Source organism: Limulus polyphemus, unplaced genomic scaffold, assembly GCF_000517525.1.
Source record: "Limulus polyphemus unplaced genomic scaffold, Limulus_polyphemus-2.1.2 Scaffold1448, whole genome shotgun sequence".
In the NCBI taxonomy this organism is placed as follows: domain Eukaryota; kingdom Metazoa; phylum Arthropoda; class Merostomata; order Xiphosura; family Limulidae; genus Limulus; species Limulus polyphemus.
In genome coordinates, this window is record NW_013667058.1 from 84,402 (window position 1) to 100,629 (window position 16,228).

Consider the following 16,228-nt stretch of genomic DNA (forward strand, 5'->3'; position numbering starts at 1 on the left):
AGAAAAGACAGAAGTGTGTGATTCAGCTCTGAACTTTCCACAGTTGTCTGAAGAATGTTTACACTTGAATACACTAAGGGTATGTAGAATTATACTTGGAATTTTCTCTGCATTAAAACACTTTTTACTTTCGAGCTTTAAGGCCCTCTTACTGGAACCTTCATCAGGCAACAATGTATGTTGTTGCCCAATGAAGGCTCTGGTAAGAGGGCCAAAAGCTCACAAATAAAAGTATTTTAACGTTAGAGAAAAGTCTGTGTATAGTTCTACATATTAATTTACCTATATTACGAGTCTTAACCAACAACACTAAGTGTATGGCAGCTGAAGCACAAGGTAACATACACTAAAGAATGTCTACTGAGGATTAACTGTTTGACATAAGGGTAAGCAGTAAAAGGAGCGTCTTTTCTGTGCAAGGATTCAGCAAGACAGTCATAATGACACCTTTGTTAGCCTAGTGTTACCTGCATCACACATCTACCATGGTTTCTGGAACTCAAACATTGTGTAAGAAACACTGATTCGCAAGATATGTCAAACAAATAAATTTAGGATATTGTGATAATCATTGCCAACACTTCTGATGAATCAGAGAAGGGCTGAAAGTGTAATGAACACTTCTGGCAAAATTTGAAGTGTAAAATTTCTTTACAAAAAGATTAAAAGTAATTTTCTGGTTATTTTTTTTTGGGTTTCAAACTTGTGGAATAAGATTAACACTGTATATGTAAATAAAGAGGTTGGAAGGGTGGGCAAAAATACCACCTCATACATCCTTGTTCTTCATTAAACATGTAAAGTCTTAGAAACTGTCAGACAATATACAGACCTTAGTGTATTTAAAGCTGCAATAATACCATTACAATCAGCAGAAATGAATCTGATTGTTTGTCTTATGCTCTACAACTAATTAACATCAATATTTCAACTGACTTAATACACTGAATTCCAACATTGAATTAGTTGAACCTGATTTTCTTCTTTATGGTTTGTTTGTAATTAAGCACAAAGCTACACAATGGGCTATCTGTGCTCCGCTCACCACCTGTATCGAAACCCGGATTCTAGTGTTGTAAGTCCGCAGACATATTGCTGTGCCACTGGGGGGCTGATTTTATTGTAGACATTACAATAAACAATCAGTAGCATTCCAAGTGTATACAGAACTAAACAAAAATAGCTATAAGAATAATCACTCATTTATTAATTATTTCTTCTTATTTAATTAAGAACTCAGCCAAATACTTATCAAACATGAATAACTAAAATATTGCAAATTTAACAAGATTAATTGACATCCATATAACAATATTTCATACTTCATTAAAAATTATTAAGAATACTTTTGTTTTGTTATTCTTGTGTAATAATATTTTATTACATTGAATTTTACATAAACTTTTTATCCAGTCATTAAAACATTTTCCCTCTAGTTTTCTGTATCTCTCCCTCTTTTTTTTTATATTATCATTATTACATATGTTAAGTTAAATATTACTTTACTCTGGCTAAAGTTTTGTGTGTTCCATAAATAATGTATACTAATGACAATATTTTTTCTTTAATGTGATTTTCTTTCATTAACAGTATTGGTTAGACTGTTTAATATATATATTTTTTTATTATGTTTAATTTGCACTGTCAGCTTACTACATGGATGAAAAATCTTGCTCTCCAAGCTCATGAGATATTATCAGGATTATGGCTGAAAATATTGTTAGCAGTGATAGTGCCTAACTGATGAAACAATTTATTCTAAGTTTTATATGTAGGAATGTAGGATTTAATTAGTTATGCTCATTACTGGGTTGATTTTTAGTTATGATCTCTACAGTTAGCTTGTTTTGATTACAAAGTAATTTTCATTACAACCACATTGGAAATTTTAAAAAAGTGATGACATTTTTGACACAAGAACTGCATAAACTTTTATATTAATTATCCACACAGGAAGACATTTCTACAACTGTTACTGACTGGACATATACCTTCATAATTTAGCTACAAGGTCTCCTGTAAATCTATTACATCTTTCACATAAAAATAAAAACAAAGCTCAAATTCTGATCAATAACTTTTTTAATAAATGAGATAATTCTAAAAACAAAAATATTTTAGTAGTAATTCTATGGTTAACATAAAATAAAAAAAAACTGTTAGTTCCTTTTTAGTAGAAAATTATATCCTTTGGAGATGACTTGAAAATACTAACATGTTCCAAATAAAAACATAAAAGGAATGTTTAATTGTAATAATTAACAATAAAATAATGTGAAATGGCTTATTTTAATATTTTTGTTAGTTTTTTGCTTCTATCAGTAACATACAACATTGATGGTTACTAAATTGTACAAGTTTTTAAAATCTCTTATATAAATACATTTCTGATAATTGTTTTTTCACTTTAATTATCATTCTCATTTAATATTGTTATATTAGCACTTAGTTTAACTCACAGTTATGGAAATAATTTAGAATACAATCTTTTTAGAAAGGATCATCCACATAAATGCATAAACTGACTACCACTAACATAGATGGAACTAGTTAAACACAATTAGAGAAGATACACTAAGATAAATGCTAAAGTATTCTTCAGTGTCACTTGTGTATAGTTCTTACTGTCCAAATTACACAATTAATAGCACAATGAATAAACACAAAGCATGGAATATTTATGATAATTATCACTTTCAGAAGAATACTTTCTGGAGTGGACCATTTTTAAATATCTTAAAGGCTGAAGCTAATTATTATGAAAGTCAAAACATTTTGCATAAAATTTCAGTCCAGGAAAATATAATTTGTTTTACAGTGACAGTTTACATGCAGTTCAATATTATTCAAATAATTATAGCAAAACATATTTAACTATCCACAGTATTATTTTCAGACCTTTTTTTTACTTATCACAAGTATCACTGAGCAACAGTGTAATGATATACAACTCTTGCAGGTTAGATTATTTTAAATGTTACCACAGGTTTAGCAGTTCTATGAAATAGTAGTATTGCAATCCCAAGAGTGGGGCAGTATGAAATATTCTGTTCTTGATAATTACTCAGACAAGAAATGAAATATACACACATTATTTATGTTAGTAAACATAAATGTGTAGCTGTTTCACTGACATTTACACACATTACAAATCTTGAATATTTTGATATTAGTGAAAATAAATAATAAATCCTAATATGACTGAGTCTTTTAACTTCAAAAATTACAAATATTTTAAAATTCATTTATTACGAAAAATTTTAATTATAGATATAGTTAGTATTCTTTAAATAGATGTGAACATATTCAAGTCTAAGATATCAATAAAACATCTTTACTAGGAATATAACTAATGTTAGTTATAATAAAGAAGCTATAATAAACATCTTGATCATATTAACTTCAGCTGGCATAAATGTCTATCTATTGAAGCTTTCTATTACATCACATCACTGAAGTGTTAAAAACTACTTATCATATCTGAAAACTGCAAAACAACTGCATGGATCTTTGGTGAAATCAGTTATGTGCTGGTTTGTTAAAATAAAATTAAGTACTACTGTGTTTCAAACAATACATACCAATTTTTGTAGTTTAAACTAAGAAAGCTTAACTGTCCAGCATTTAAGACCATTTATATTAGACTTTGCAACTTGTTCACAGAAGCAAAGGATGTTAGTACTTTCTTGGAATTTGCACCAAGTAAACTGGTTTTAAAATTGATTGTAAGCCTAAAATACAGAAAAAACAGATAAAGGAAGGAAATAAGTCAATATTAAACATTTAGAAACTCAAAATTATTAAACTAACATTTCATCTTAAAGTAACTTTTTTTTGTAGTTTTTAATTAATTTGCCAAACAATTTATATTTTTGTTAACTTTTAACTCACAAATTTAACAGAAACTATGTAGACAATGTTGCTGAACAAACCAAAATCATCATTTGGAGTACTATATCTGTGTTTTATTATAATGACAAACCACCAACATGGAGTGCAAATACACAATAAGTACTTTGTTTCAAAACTTTGCTGAACATGAAGAGGAAACCCGACCAAGAGAGAAATCAATAACATGTGATTGTAACAAAGCCAAACAGAAAAAAAAAAAAAAATTAAGGTTCTCAGACACTATCACGTGTAAGCTTTGTGTTGCTTTACATGAAGAAAGGAAAGAGCATTTTACTACAGTAATCTAATATAACAGGGAATGTTAAGTCAGTGTAACTATGGTACAGTTAAATATGCGATACAGCATATAACATTTATTGATCAGTTTGGCCCAGAAAAGTGTGTCTACTAAGTAAATACAAGCATTGTGAGTTACCAACCTGGAACAGAAAATACTCTGTATGTTAAAACAGCTCTAGTGTTAAGATATGGTTTATTTTTCATAAAAGTCTTAGTTGTTTTACAAAGAACAAAGGTATATTGAAATTCTTTGGCAATGTTTTAATTAAGTATAATGATATTTCACTTCATTAATTCTCAAATCTAACTTATCAAGAAGTCTAAAGAAAAGTATAATAACTGAGAACCTAACTTTTTTTTAAAGAACGCTTAACATACTAGAAAAATATAACAAATGTTAATAACACAAGAGTTTTAACTTTCTTTCCCAGGTTATATACTATAGTCTTATCAAGGACCTGACGTACAGAAATTTACACAAAGTTATCTACTAAAAAAACAAAAGTTTGTATTTTTTTATACAACAATGGTTGGTCTGAAAACTATTTTACCAACTTTAAGCTAAACAGAGAGGCAAATCAATTTACAAAAAAAGCTTATACACAAATATACATAAAAATACTCAAAAGTTGGCATTTGAGAAAAAAACTATGCAAAACAGAATAGGCATAAAAATAACAACATTCAAAGCACCAACTAAAAAAAAGAAGATTAGTTTCAAATTTTATCCCTATATTCTTTGCAACAACCATAACCACAAAAAACAATCAGATATCTCGTACATTAATTTTTTTTATTGATTCTGTTTGTAAAACTATCTTTTGGATAAACATACCATTTCCAGTCTAGTTTCATTGAAAGGAACAATGTTGGCACTAACAAGAGATGAGATTGGGAAAAAATATTTTAACCCTTTGGATGCTATAACCCAACTTGACATTTATCGCCATTTGGTGCGACAAGCAGATTTATCCCACAGTATCGCAACCAAGATACTCGTACGTCTTATCAAGGAATTTTCCGCTTTAGTACTGTACATCACCGAGTAAAAGCACAACTAGTAGATTTTGATAATGAAAATGGTCTAGAAAAATATCAAATTCTAAATTTAATTTTCTAATGGATAACCGACACTTTTCGAGAACCAACCCAAAATTTAATTACGCAATTAAAGGGTTAATAGTTACCCATAACCATTTCAAGATACAGTATGATAATGTTAAAAGAATAATGTCACAAAACTTTATATATATATATTCTTCAACTGTTCAATTTTGAAAGCAAAAATCACAAGTTATTCTATAAAAAATAATGAAGTAATTACCTTACCAATGTCTAGAAAGAGAGAGCATGGAGTTATTTACACATTTGAAAAAGTAATTCATTCTATAAAATTAGGCACACTACACATTATTCACAAAAGCATATTCTTTCAATACACTAAGCTATTAGTAATTTCATACAAGCTAAAAATGTTTATAAATAAAAAACTAATAAAACAATTTTATTAATTTTTTAGATAATTCAAGCTGATTCTGATTATACCTTATAATTTTAAGTATGTTTGGTACTATCTCCATATATATTATCATCACACTTCTAAGTCTTTCCACCAATCTTTTAGACCTTTACAAACAAAACTTTTAATAAACATATACTAACAGTAAAAGTAATAATTCTTAAAAACATCCAATTAGAATATGCTTTGGAACTGCACTAACAAGTTTGATTCAAATGTACAATTTCTGACTCTCAAAATCAACAGCAAGCAAAATATACTCTCAAAACCTTTCACTGAAAGCAGATCAGATCTACGATTAGTCATTACTGTCCTAAAACAGGAATTCCAACATATGCATCAACTTTGCGACAATGTAAAAAAAAAAGCTTAAAGCAGTATCTCAGCACTAACCTATTAACTTTTATCTCTGCAACAACAACAAAAACCAGCTATTAAAAAAGAAGCATGTGGTTGATTTATAAAGATGCAAACTAATACTATTACAATAACTGGAACAATGCAGAATGGTTTTCCAAGTTCATATCACAATGCTTTCAAACAATTTTACAAAAATAGTTGCAGAAAATAGTCTTTACCTCTGTTAACCTATTTAGTTTTTATCATCAGTAGCATACACAATTTTTCTTACAGAATAGCAGTATCGTTAATTTTTATTCTCGCCGATATTGAAGTTATATACGATCTTTTAATCTAATGTTGTTAGCAATATCAGCTTCAACTCATTTTAGAGAGTTCTTGTCTGTGGTTGTCCTATTACATGATTTCAACATTAAAAGACTAGTGTATACAAAAACTAAGTTTGTTGTAGATTAATAAATCTTTGGTAAAATCTAAACAGTCTTTCAGGAAAGGCTTATATTATTTTGCCATTTTCCTGTAGAAGCTACCAAAACTGCAAAACATATGCATAAAAGAAGATTCTCTTTTTTGTTTGCTAATATGATAATTATTATTATTCTGGAAATGATCTGAATCAAACAAAACAAAAACACTCATTATTGGGTAAGATTAGTTTGATCTCCTTTTTACAGAATGGATCTATTGCGTTTTAATTTCTGAAAATTCATTTTTCCTATACCCTTTAGATGGAAAAAATAAGCAATGAGCTAACAGAACAGTTTTGAACCAGTTTCCGCTTGCAGTACTAGCTTAAGTCTTTTATTTACATCAAAAGCATAAATTATTATATAAAAAAAGATTAAATGCCTTACTGGAAAGAAGTGAACTGCTTTAGATAAATTGTTAAGATAAACTGTGAACAGCCTTGGTGAGGGATTTAGAAACCTGTTTCAAATTTAATTTGCTTTTACTTTGAGCTAGTGTACTGTCATCACTTTAGCTGCCAATATCAAAATGTAAAAAAATAGAAATGCACATTATTTTCCTACATAAAAGTTTATAATAATCCACTAAAGTACTATTAATGTATATTTGTTGCTTAAGACAATTTGTTCTCCATTATTTTTAAACAAAATGTTCATTGAATCATAAACTTACTAAAGTTCCACATGACTTGAGACATGGCATGATTTTAAAGTGAAAGAAACTTACTACCCAGGTTGAAACATTTTAAACTTGGATCACCAATTCAATTATCTTGCTAATTTTGAAAACATAAAAAACTACAAAAACTGTACATCTCAGATAAGTGTTTGTTGCTGTTAATTATCCTTATCATCTTATTCAAAGTAATGCTGATAAACTTTTAAAAAGTTTTTTTTTTATTTAACCATCAAGCCATGTTTCACATTTTGTTGTTTTTCCAAGGTTTCAACTACTATCATCATATATATATTTGAGATAACATACTTTTATGTCAAGATTAAAGAGTAAGTACATACACCTAGTTAATGTTCTAGGAAAAAGTATCATACAAAGGAATAAAAAAATATTTTTTTCACATCTGAAGATAATGTATAATGTCAGGTTCAAATAGAAATAGAATCTAATACAAAAATTAACCATAAAACATTCAATAAGCTACATATTACACTTTTATATATTGTTGTTAGTACATAAAACCCATCTTTAAGCTCTCTTTCACTTCAAAAAGTGTGATTTGAGATTGTTCAGCATATAGCTGACTATTTCTATCAAGTTTCATATTCAAAATAAGAAATGTACATGCATCTGACATGAGAGCTAACACTGCTCAAAACTAGTGTTTTCAGCTGGTCACTTCATTAGCTATTGTAAACTAACATGTATGATAATAGAGTACAGAAAGATATGATGTACTTTACCATGAAGTATTTTAGAGAGACAGATAATTTTAATGTATAAACTGTTGCAAGTAAACCTAGTAGTCATGTATAACAAGTTAATACAGTTACTTACACCAGCATGAAATTACAAATGTCAGTTACTGTTAAGCTATTAGTTATCACAAACATAGATAAAAATCTATTATACAATGGTTACATGAAAACCAGTCCAACAAACTAGCAAAATATCAATATTTTGAGCATTTCTTAATGTATTAAGTAACAGGCTCACAGAACTCCTTAAAACTTTGACCAGCAAGGCCACACAAATTTGCCATCACAGCGTCTGTATATAAACAAACTTTCCTGACCACTAACCACTCCCTCATCTTTCACTGTCTGTGGACATTCACCTCCTTCTAGCTTGGTTTCTAGAAATAAACATACAGATGCTGTTTAACACCTTGTGATGCTTCTTTATTTCAAGCCTATAATGAGTTCATTTAACCCCAACCATTTCTCTGTTCAGCTAACTTCAAACGTACTATACAGACTAGATGGTTTTCAGAATATGTATCCTCAAATGTTAATTTAACATCTTGAATTTAACCTATTTCACAATTGAACATTAAAATCAGGCCCATTTATTGAACTCTAAGCTTACACTGAACTTAATAAACATATTTTTGTTATTTTAATTTCACTTGTCACTTTTTTTTTTTAACTCTACAGACTAGTTTACTTGTGTAGTTTGAATTTTTTCCCTCAGACTCTTCAAATATTCATGATAAGGCTCGTTATTCTAAATGTATCAAGTGAATCCAGGCTTAACAATTAACTTATACCAATCACTGATTGAAATGAAAAGTTTAATCAATCATGCTTACTGTTCAAATATAAAATCTAGTAATAATGATTCAAAATATACCACTACAATTTTAATTTCTAATATATTTTATGATTATTAAAAACACCAAGTAAAATACTAAGAGAAACTGAGAAGGTTGACACCAAATCACATTATAATTTCCCCACACGTTTATGATGTATTTGGAAAATATTTACTGGAATAATCAATACTAATATCTGTTGTTGTTGTTTTACTGGTTTGGACACTGTTAGAAACTGATTGAAATGTATTACAAAGACTGGAGGTAGGGCGATGATGGAAAAAAGGGTTATATATGTATATATACATACACACACATGCTAGTCAACAGCACCAACTGCAAATACTTGGAATATTGTTATCTAACTAAATGTTGGGATTTAATATTCACTCTTAGAGCACACCAACAGCCTCAAAGTGCAAGATGTAAACCATGAACGTTGAGGTTCACAGTCCAGGCACACTACACACTGGAACCATAAATGGCCTCATTCCATGCTTTCAAATATTAAAAAACAATTATCTCTTGTGTTTTAACATCTTTAATTCTTATTTTCTAAATATAGATTTTATTAATATGCTCAGAAAGAGAGAATTTGTTAAACAGAGCATTATATAAAGATTAAAGATAAAATCAAATGTTTATGTTTTGCCAGGTAATTTTACTTGTCCATTAGTACGAGATTACAACTTTCTGCACAGACCATAATCAGCCTTACTTAAAAGCAAAATTAATACAAACATGAACACATTTTTCAAAATATAACTAGCCCTTGATATGAATGTAGGTCACACAAGTTCATGTGCACAAACCTTCAGTATGACTCACAATCAAAAACAATAAGCTCAAATGTTATTCACAAACCAAAGTAAAACTTTATAGTTGGACAACATTCTTTTATTTGCAACTTCAGAATTATGTAAAGAAATTAGAATACATTATTTATAATGTCAAACCAAGTAACTTCCAGTTCAGTGTATAGGTTACAAGATAATTATGTTATGATGAAAATATTGGTACTTACCTACTTCTCCAACTAACTTAAATAAGCCATAGTCTTGTGGGTTAGTGACACAGAATTTTGAAGCTGCCATTCTGCCTATAAAAAATAAATCAAAAGTATAACTTGATTTTAAATATTGTTTAGAAAAAAAAAAAAGAAATATAATTATTATAACAGTTTTATAGGAATTCATTCATCTGTTTTTCTGGAGATAATGTTTCTATTTCATGGAAGATATGAGTTAGCAGGTCAAATAACATCTAAACAAGTGTGCAATGTTTATTATATCTATTCACACAAATTACAGTCTTTCACCTAAATATTTTTCTTAACTCCACCAGAACTGGAAGAGTGCACCCTGTACCAAGGGAAAAATTGCTTCATTGCATCAGAAAAAAAATTATAGAAAATAGACTTGTATTCAATTTTTCACACATTAAAAACAAATATTTTAAGACTTGAAACTTATGTAATAAAATAAGTTTTATTTATCTAATTTCATACCTATAATTTTTTCTTAGATTGCAAATTTTGATTTTGGAATGATTTCAACAAGCTCCAAACATAAACATTAGGTGTTTGTGAATTTTATTATATTTTTTTCTTAGAATAACATAACACTCATAACCCGCTATGGGTAAAATTTAAAATAATTTATAGTAAAATAACACTAATCTGACCCTTGTAACTTTAAGACAACTGTAATTTTATCGACTTCAGCCAATCAATGTTTCTCAACATAGCTTCCAGTTAAGCAGAGACTCGTGTAGACTGGAATAAAGTGATAAAATCTTAAATTGGTAATATGTTGTTAGTAGAATTTTCTTTTTTAAAATTTGCTTAACTTTCTCAGCACTGGATTGACCCCTGGGATCAACCTTGTAACCCCTTTTGTGTTTGATATAGTTTTTATGCTATAACTTCTAAATTAGTAAACAATCTGCACAAAATTTTGCAGATTATCAGTAAACACTACAAGGCTTTCATACGCAAAATATCAGATTTCTTTATTAATTTTTAAGATATTTTAAGTAATGTTTTTCTCATGCCTTTTTCTTTTTAAATGTTGACTATTCAACATGCAATGTAATTTTGATTTTAAGATTGGAAATACTCTTATGCATCAGAAATTTTCAAATTTCACATGCAAAATCTTTATAACTTCCAGATAATTATCAAACATTTTTAAAAGAAAAAAATTTATATTTTCACTATTGAATCTTTGTACAGGTTCGGTTGATTTGACCAATCTCATAACCACCATTAAAAATTAAGAAATAAATATAGATTATACTTTTTTTGTTCTAGAATTACCTCAAATAATAACACAAAAACACGGACATTTAGTTTAAATTTTATTATATTGACCTTTCAACTGTGCCTGGCTAGCATTACAGAAGGAGCAATGACGTGCCACATATGCACTCACGCTACCATATCCAAGAATATAAAACTGGTCTTTACAAAGTGACCTGTTTTGGTTGTGTTCTAGTGGACCAGTATTTTGTCAAATACCATCACTTTTTGGTTACAATACATTATATACACATATACATTATTACTATTTAACAAGTTCTTAAATTTCAGTCATTTTTTCTTAAAACATAGAACAGTAAATAAAGAAGTATAGCACACAATTATCTTTTCTAGTTACGAACTTTGTACTCATTTGCCGTAGGATGCTAAGCCTCATCAAATTTTGCATGAGGAGGATGTGAAAGGAAATAATTATTTTTAGATTTAATATATACATTTTGAAATAAAAAAAACCCATAAATTACAATATCAATACCACAGAATTCTACTATAATTTATCAAGCTTAGTAACTAAGCTGTATTTGGGTCTAACAAAATATGAAATTTCGAGCTTATTAATGCCTTACCTTACTGCTCAGAATCTGACATGACAAGAACGAGTTTGCCACAAAAATACTTTAAAGAAGCTGAGAAAGTCACTAGAGGGCCATTTTGAGCTTTCAAGTTGATTTGATAAATATATTAATATCTCAGAAAATAGAAAATATAGGAGGTTCATATTTTATATTCTAGCTTATCAACATCGGTAATTTGAATATCTAATTCATAAGAAACTATGGACATCACAGACATCCAATATGAACCAATGCTGCATTCAACATACCATGTGACACACAAAAATTGATATTTAGGGGTTTTTCTTTTTAATATTTACTATTAAATTAAGAAATTAAATAATGTATAATACTAAAACTAGAATTATAATCTACAGTTTGATACCAAACTTATTGACACACATTCATAAAATAGTAGTTCAATAAAATTTTGAATGTGAGTCAACAAATGTGATGATATGGCCCTTGACCCAAGCACTTTCAAAAGGTGGACCTTTCTTCTTCAGGGGCATAAAAAAATCAAGAAAAAGAAATGTAAAATATTTTATATATAAAAGAATAGAAAATGGGTTTAAACTAAATACATATATTAAATGAAACCTTCTGATTAACAATTTAAGATAAAAGTAGGCTTGCTTATAATTTTGATATAAAAGTTATTTTCATTGTATCATACACCATTAATTGTAAATACTGTTAAAGTGCATGCAGTGTGTTTCTAATTTTAAATAAAGTAAGTTTACAGCTTCATAAAGAGAACTTGGTAAAATATTTTAAATGGATATAGGAATTCATAATAATCCAAGTCTGTGACAGAGGTAAGTATTTCTGATTACTTCTTTAAAAAATATCATAAGGAAATCTTTTTGGATTTTTAAAGCTGCAAATTCATACAAATATCATGTATAATAATAAGAGTCTTAGAAGCTACTTAATTTGCAGAAGTTCATCTAAAGTTTCAAACTATTTTATTTAGTAATTTTCTTTTAAAATACAATAAAACAAGCCATACAACAGGTTTATCACATATACAAAAAATTAAAAATTAATTATTTTAATTATACCATTTGAATCATCTTTATATGGAATATGAATTCATATAAATGCCAAGTGCACTGAGACACACAAACTAAGCCATAATGATGGTTTGTGTATTAGACAGTTATTTACAAAAGTATTTATACAAATCACAACCATTAATACAATACTACTTTCCTTTTTATTTCAGTGTATTTTTATTTATGTATTCTAACATTCTTTAATTTTCAATTTCATTTAAGCAGTACAAAATTGTGAAGATAAAAATTTACTCATAGTCGAGGATGAAGAGATTTTACAGTCTACACCTTACTAACATGTAATCACAATCTACTCCGAACTTTGAAATGCATACAAATGTTTCATTTCAAACAAGCTTTCATGAAAACCATAATTAGAATTAATTCGGCAAATAGAAATAAGTCTGCTTGACTCTTTTTTTCCCCCAAAGCTTTATCTAATAAAATATATGTACTAAGTTTCAGTTGTGATTTTAAGTGTCTTGCAATAATTATGCAAAGTATCATCAAAAACATTTTAAAACTACAGACACTTAGGATATAGTACCATGCTTCACCCCTCTGAAATTTTAGAGACATTGCACATCTTTACCATGTGTGTGGTATTAGTTGCAAACACTGTTCTAAATTACTGCAGCTGGGTGGCACTCATGACAATACTGTAACTACCTCACTACCAGCTTGAATTGCACTTTGAAATGACAAAAGCCAAGGTACATGCAGTTTCAGTTGCAGAGGTCCCCACAGATCTTAGAACATTTGTCAGAGTTTATTGGACAAATCTTATTACTTTGATAATTCTTGAGATCTATATGCCTAAATATAACAAAATCATGCTAATGCAGACCTTATTTCCATGCCTCAACTTTCATAGCAAAATATACAAACATTTAATTCAATAAAATAAAAAGGTTTCTCAATCTTTTTAACCAATTTTTAATCCATTTTAGACTAATTTTTGGTATGTAATCCAGGATTTTATTTTTTTAAACAGAAGTTTATAGTTGATACACTGTCTTGCTTCCTAACCAAATTTTGAATATATTTCAAAATATTCCTTTTTTTTTTAATATTCATTTTTGTACATTATGATTTGGTGTCACCTTAGACAAAATCACCTGAACACAATTTAAACATTTTTCAGTGATTAATTACTGAAAAATGGGTTTTACAAATTTTAAAATGTAAATGGAATGATTCATACTGATTTAGTAATATGTAAAGAAACAAAAGCATTAAGTTCAGTATGAAAACTTAAAGATTTGAAAAGCAAATCCACACAATTATATTAATAGTTTTAAAAAAAAATGAAATAAATATTTAGAAACTACAAGAAGAAAGTACTTTTAACTAAATCCTATATAAAATCAGTTAACAAAGACTTAACAGTTGAACAAGACCCTTTAAGTATAAAACATATATACATATATTATAGAAATAAAATTTGAGTAAGTCAGTTATTAAAACTGATTCATCCATTACAATAAAGATTAATACTCAATTGAAAATTCTAGTGAAAAGAATAAAAATATATTGAAAAAACTAACAGTTTTTATTATATTCATAAGCGATAATACAAAGTAATGACTTACAAACTTCTCTAGTAGTCATATTAGGTTTTACAGGCAGCGTCTTGTAGCGAATGTCTCCACTACTCTCCTCAGGAAACAAGATCTTCATGCAACTCTGCAGATCACCAACACTCGGTAAACGTATTTTTTCCTCAGGCTGAAAATTCAAAAATTGTTACTGAGCTATGAAATATATCAATACTTTAGAAAAGTGCTTTTATTTCTAACATATATAGTACTCATATCATCAACTGTGTTACTGCCAACTAGGGGTGAGACTGGATATTCAAGTAAAATTAACAATATATATATATATATAAAGAGAGAGAGAGTATTAGCAATAGTTTGGCAAAAGTATACATTTGTTTCTTGTAGACTCAATTCACTCTCCAAGTTGGTCGAGAGCTGATAAACAGAGTGTATTCTGTAAACTTTTTTTTTTGTTGCTGTTTCATTTTTGATTACATTTGTATTCATATGGTTGTCATCTTCAATTTTGAAGCCTATGTTTACATTTTACTAATCTGGTACACTCGTTTTGAAATGAGCCAAAAAACAAGTTCATTTTTCTTTTCCTGTACTAAAGAAAGCTGGATGAATCTAGTTCAGCTATAGTTAGTGAAGATGAGTATCAGATAATGTAAACTTCAAGTAATGCAATAAAGAATTAGAAGATTGCAGAATGTGATGCAAAGATTACCGATATATCACCATGTGTACATGTTAATGATAGTGACATACTCAGATTTATTGAACTGCCTGATAGTAAAAAGAATGAAACTTGGCTATGCAGTGTATGAAAATGTTGGAGTGCTTGGAGTTGAAAAAACAAATGGGTCTGCAAATCTGAAAATAAATGGGCCAATATCAAAATTACCCACAATGAAGATACACAAAAACAACAATTAACATCTTTATCTAAGAAAATATTTTACCGTAAAGAAAGTTCAGCCCATAAAGCTGTTTTGAAATTGGTTTTAGAAGCACAAAAGGAGGCACTAAAAATATATGTATAAAAGTTATGGCTTACCACCAAGAACTAATTGCCAAGATATTTCGAACAGCCTACAAAGTTGCCAATAAAAACCATTCATTCAATGATTTTGATCACACAGTGGCATACAAGCATTGTTAAAAGATATGTTCCTGTCAATTCTTAACTGGCACTGTGCCAATCATAGATTAGACCTCTCCATTGCAGATGCTGTACAAGGTGTTTGAAGAATAAACAGATTTAAATCTTTCATGGATAAATTATGTGTATTGTACCATGCATCACCAAAATATTCAAGGTAACTACAAATCTGTGCAAGTCTCCTTGAAGTTCAACTATTGGATGCTTCAACCGTCATATCAGTTTCAGTAGTGTAGGAAGACTATGAAGCTTTAGTAAGTTATTTTAAGGAAGCTAAAGATGACCAAAGATGTGAAAGAAATAAGCATGTATGCGAGTCTTCTTGAGAAAATAACATTGGCTGAATTTGTTTTTGACCTTGGATTGATGTGAGATGCACTGCAATAATTATAGGAGTTTAGCCTTGATCTTCAGTCTTGACACGTTAATTTGTACACAGTCTACCAAAATATATATAAAAAAAAGTACAAGGTTTTCGAAGAAGGAATCCTGAAACATACTACAATCATTCCATCACTGCTGGACAGATTGGAATATAAAAATGTCCCTCTTCAAAAAAGATAAAATCACTAATTCACCCATAAATCTGGGATAACTCATTCCATAACTTAATTTTTAATTAAAATAAACAAGAAAATTAAATTTATACTTTCCATTTAGAGAAAAAGAGTTGGCTTTAATAAAATACATTTTTATAGAAAAAACAAACAAATATATGAAACTCATAAAAACTAGTCACTGTTCCACTTATACCTTTTACTGCTATTAAGTATTTTCATTTCT

General features: G+C 28.6%; 1 protein-coding gene across 5 annotated transcripts in view; it reads right to left on the reverse strand.

Annotated features, from left to right (window-relative positions):
• Positions 1-1,919: 1,919 nt before the first annotated feature.
• Positions 1,920-16,228, reverse strand: part of LOC106463622 (protein sprint-like) — an 88,806-nt gene continuing 74,497 nt past the window's right edge. For all 5 annotated transcript variants that reach the window (XM_022391165.1, XM_022391164.1, XM_022391161.1 and 2 more), the window contains 3 exons: positions 14,332-14,467; positions 9,832-9,906; positions 1,920-8,348 (listed from right to left, as the gene is read on the reverse strand). In XM_022391165.1, coding sequence (XP_022246873.1) covers positions 8,218-8,348; positions 9,832-9,906; positions 14,332-14,467 — 342 coding nt within the window. In that variant the 3' untranslated portion in view covers positions 1,920-8,217. The remainder of the gene's footprint in view (positions 8,349-9,831; positions 9,907-14,331; positions 14,468-16,228) is intronic.